Source organism: Sinocyclocheilus rhinocerous, unplaced genomic scaffold (assembly GCF_001515625.1).
Source record: "Sinocyclocheilus rhinocerous isolate Xijiao unplaced genomic scaffold, SAMN03320098_v1.1 scaffold21, whole genome shotgun sequence".
Lineage (NCBI taxonomy): Eukaryota > Metazoa > Chordata > Actinopteri > Cypriniformes > Cyprinidae > Sinocyclocheilus > Sinocyclocheilus rhinocerous.
Genome location: NW_015641422.1, coordinates 1,681,300 through 1,686,056, shown reverse-complemented (window position 1 = coordinate 1,686,056; position 4,757 = coordinate 1,681,300). Strand labels below are relative to the sequence as shown.

Genomic DNA, 4,757 nt, shown 5'->3' with positions numbered 1-4,757 from the left:
AAAAAAAAATAGGGTTTTGAACGGCTTGGTTATTTTATAAAGAGCAAAATAAAAAGTATTTTATTCTTATGTAATTTGATTATTATTATTATTATTATTAAATGTAATTTGAATTCATACACTTATTTTACAAGTTCTTGACATACATAAACACTGAAATGTTAACTGTAAATCAAAGTGCTTTTGTGCATTTTAGAACCAGAGTAAGTGCAGATACTGCTGTTTTATTGTCTTGTCCTCCACTTATTCTCTTGACCAATAACCAGTGTGCATAACCTATTAGACTGAAATAATAATATTTATTATTATTATTACTACTACTACTACTACTACAGTAATAACCATATAATATATGGCTTTATTATGAGTATAATAGAACACACCAAAACATTTTTAAAAGTGTTTCCTGTGGACTATAATGCCCTTCTAGTTATCAATATATCAATGGAAGCCATGAAATATGAAAATGGAATGTAACTATGACACTATTTGCTTAAAGTCTATTCAAGAAAAATGCTCTATATACATTTTGCCACACCTGCCAAGGCTGACATGAGTTGATACAAGCCATGAAACTGTATGTGCATTATTTCATTTAATTTCATCTAATTGCAATTATTGTTATTATTTTTATTGAATTTAATTATAAAAAATTAAATCAATAAGGAAATATCACTATAATTCTATTAAACTGTGAAGTATTTCATAATAATTATATTGAACTGTAAAATATTTAATAACAATAATCATCATCATCATCATCTATACAATATTATAAAAATAAAAAATAAAAAAAATCACTATAATACTATTGAACTGTAAAATATTTAATAATATATTAATATTATTATTATATAACAGTACAATTACAATACTAATATTTATGTTTTTTTTTTTGTTTTTTTTTGTTTTTTTCAAAATAAAGCTTTTATTTTGGTGGAAATCCGTAGGGAATATTATCTTTTTAAATGCTTCTCTTTTGCTTACAACAGATTTATAAACCAGTCTATATACAGATTTATACAAGTCTTTGTTATTTAACCATACTGCATTCTCAGGCATTGTTAATTTATAAAAAGCAGTTACCGGCCAACAGTTTCATATTCTCACCAACGCTAATTTTAACCTGCATTTGGTGTGATTAGGAGTATTCATTTTAGGTCTTGCCTATAAACATTAGTGAACATGTTCAAAAAGCACCAAAACTGTCTGTACACATCAAAACTCAGTATCTGGCTTGGTTTTTGTTTTGGAAGGGCTATCTGATGTTGTTTGGGACAGTGAGAGCTCCAGTATTAAAGGTTGCAGAGAGAAAAGTGAGATAAGCCAGACAAGAGAAAACACACAGACGATGGAGAGAGGAGGGGTGAGGATTAGAGGAATAGAGCCAATTCAATGACTGACAGAGGAGAGGGGGATTTGAGGAGAAAAGACCATCATAATCCACAGCGTACACAGGAAGAGGAAGCCAATCACCAGATCTCTCAGCGCTGTGAACCATGATGGGCCGCAGATTAGAGAGGGTACAAAGAGAGAGCAAACACCAAAGAACACACATACAAAATACAAAACTTTCCTCAAAGTTTCCTAAGATAGACTCAAAAAAAATAAAAAACTCCCATAAACAGGTTCTGGGCATGGGAAGTGTGTTTAGTCAGCAGATATCAGAGGTGGGCACATACCAGGCTTAAATGCGATGAGACAGGATCTATTGGTGCATGTGCCCTCCGGGAATATCATGATCTGAAAACAGGCCACAGTCAGAGGAAATACCTCAGCACTGCACTCATGATATAAAGTAGCTTAAATACGTGTTTGGACACCTATACTGTATGAATGTACCTGAGGCCATTCGCCATCAGAACAAGCTCTGCGTTTGATCTCCTCGACGGTCTTCCTCCGAGAGTCCTGATCCGAGCGGGACACAAACATGGGCCGGATGAATTTGATAAGAGCTACGAACGGAGAAAGAGTGAAGGGTGAGGTAAGAGAGAGAGAGAATTGAGAGGGATGGAAAGAGAGAGAGCAAAAAAATTAATAGCTTTAGTAGGCGAGTCAAATCTTGCTAAATGCTGGGAGTATAAATTGAGATTTTCTATAATAAACAATAATTATTATAATTAACAGGTCATCTGAACAAACAAATCCAAGTTTTCTTATTCAAATGACAAATAAACCTCCTCTTGATGCCAGTTAAGCTGCTCTCTTGGAACTGGGAGAAATATTATTATCAGATCATGAATTTTATTCATCATGGGCCAGTGTATGAGTATGACACATTGTATATGACCACACAGCAATGAACATGCATTCAAAAACAAATGAGATGATTCACTCCTGGAAAAGTTCAAAAGTTTGGGATCAGTATGTTTTTTTTAAAGAAATGAATACTTTTATTTTGTAAGGATGCCTTAAACTGATCAAAAGTGATAGTAAGGACATTATGATGTTAGACAAGATTAGCAATAAATGCTGTTCTTTTGAACTATTTTATTCATTTACTAATCCTGAAAATAAAAATGTATTATGGTTTCCACAAAAATATTAAAAAGCACAACTGTTTTCAACATTGATAATAATGAAAGAAATATTTCTTGAGCAGCAAATCAGCATATTAGAATGATTTCTGAAGGATCATGTGACAAAAACAGTGGTGGAGTAATGATGCTGAAAATTAAGCTTTGATCACAATAATAACATTTATTTTAAAATATATTCAAATAGAAAACAGTTATCTTAAATTGTAATAATATTTCACAGTATTACTGTTTTTACTGTATTTTTGTTCAAATAAGTGCAGCCTTGATGAGCATAAGAGACCTCTTTCAAAAACATTTAAAAAAATGTACAGACCCCAAACTTTTGAACAACAGTGTAGCCCTTAACATAAGGAGGGAAAAAAAACTATCCAACCACAGCTCAATTTATCAAAGGCAAAGTAGCTCAAAGTTGAACTAAACAAACCAAAATTTAAATGTTTATATATTTATAAAAACTCACTGCCCCAGACTGGAATGTCTTTACTCTCAGCCTTCATCACTATAGAGGCCATCGTCATGGTGACAGGGATGGCGTCAAAGTAAGATGAGTGAGGGGCCATTGTGAGGATGGGTGCTTCACTAGGCAGTGCAGGCCGGCCCTTCACACGGACCCAGTGAAACCCTCCAGAAAACCACATGGCTCTCATGATGGCCTTTAGGACCAGATCTACCAGCCTGGAGAGACAGAAACAGAGAAACAGAGACAGAGTTAGAAAGAAAATGTTGGCTACTTCCTGACATTTTGTGCCAATTCAATTGCCTTCACATCCATCCGTCTGTGGTCCATATCAGACAGCATTTAAAGTCAACATTAAACTACACTACATTAAACTTCACTAGCTTGACGTATAAATAATGCATCTCTATGAAGTCTATTTTACTATGTATCTATGTCATTTGTATTCAGAGACTAGGTAACTGTTAAAATGTCATTGAGAATGTCTTTGGAGAATGCTTAAAATTAAGAACTGAACTAGTTAAACCTTAGCGTTCTACACGGACTTCATGCTAAATATTAACTGCGCTAGAAAATATGTTTTTAAACACTGCTGGCTCACGATCACTCACTGAAACACCCTCTCAAACATGCACAGTAGCAAAAGAAAAGTAGTTTGGTGACCTGTGCCCCTCCAGTGTTGGTAACCGAGTGTGTCTGTTCAAACTTACACTGTGGATAAAGACAAAAACCTCTCCTCTCCACCCTCACATGAACAAACTCGTGCACAATGGGATACAGAAAGACACACACTCAGTGAGAGAATATGAAAAGCCCTGCTGGAAGCGATCAGGTGATAGTGGAATGGAGACGGTGTGAATGGAGCAGTGTGATGTGACTCAGTGTGTGTGTGGTAGGTGTGCCACACATACGGCAGACACACAATACAGTGCTCTTATTTTTAGCAGGGTAAAATAGCGAGGAAGAGCGAGCTCTCCAATATCTGAGAATATTTAGACTATGGCTTTGTTCCAAACCCTAGTAAACTAACTTCTAACTAATGGATCCTCACTAGCGACTGAAAACTTACTACGTGGTCAGCAAGTGCACATAATGCTCACCACCACATAAAGCGAAAGGACTCAATCACTCATTTGCTCCAAATAATTTGATGACAGCATGTTTCACCTGATAAGGAAGTGGGCATAATTGGACGCAGGGCAAGAGTTTGATTTTAGCATTTTGCTAAGCTAACAACTCAACTGTCTGTTAAATAGGGCTGGGATTGACAACATTCATCAATTGATCTTCATTCTGATGAACTGATATCAGTTCATAAATTCCACAATCTTTTACTATAGCTAAAACAATTCCCTGAAGGCACACACACATCTCAGCGATGTCTATTTGAAGTGTGTGTTTACATCTGGAAGACATTTTTTAAGTGTTAATACGTCTCTAGAACATCTCCCGTTAGACGTCAAATACACATTAAAGGGGTGGTTGACTGTTTTTTTTATAGGCTTGATTGTGTTTATGGGGTGCAGTCTAACATGTGTTAATGCTTCATTTGTTAAAAAACGCATTATTTTTCACATAATTTAACTTTATTCCACACCTCTCTGTCCCTTCTCCTCTGAACGCGGATCATTTCCTGCTTTTATGAAGCCCCTCCCTCAGAAATACACGATGGGCTCTGATTGATTAGCTGGCCCAGTGTGTTGTGATTGGCTAAACCGCCTCTAGCGCGCGTCTAAACGTCCCGCCCCTCAACATAGCGG

At 35.6% G+C, this 4,757-nt stretch overlaps 1 protein-coding gene across 1 annotated transcript in view; it reads right to left on the bottom strand.

Moving 5' to 3' along the window:
- Positions 1-4,757, bottom strand: part of LOC107754844 (lysophosphatidylcholine acyltransferase 1-like) — a 33,678-nt gene that overhangs the window by 15,025 nt on the left and 13,896 nt on the right. Inside the window, exons 4-6 of the mRNA XM_016571453.1 lie at positions 3,001-3,215; positions 1,843-1,955; positions 1,683-1,743 (exon numbers count right to left, since the gene is read on the bottom strand). Of these exons, the coding sequence (XP_016426939.1) occupies positions 1,683-1,743; positions 1,843-1,955; positions 3,001-3,215 (389 nt within the window). The remainder of the gene's footprint in view (positions 1-1,682; positions 1,744-1,842; positions 1,956-3,000; positions 3,216-4,757) is intronic.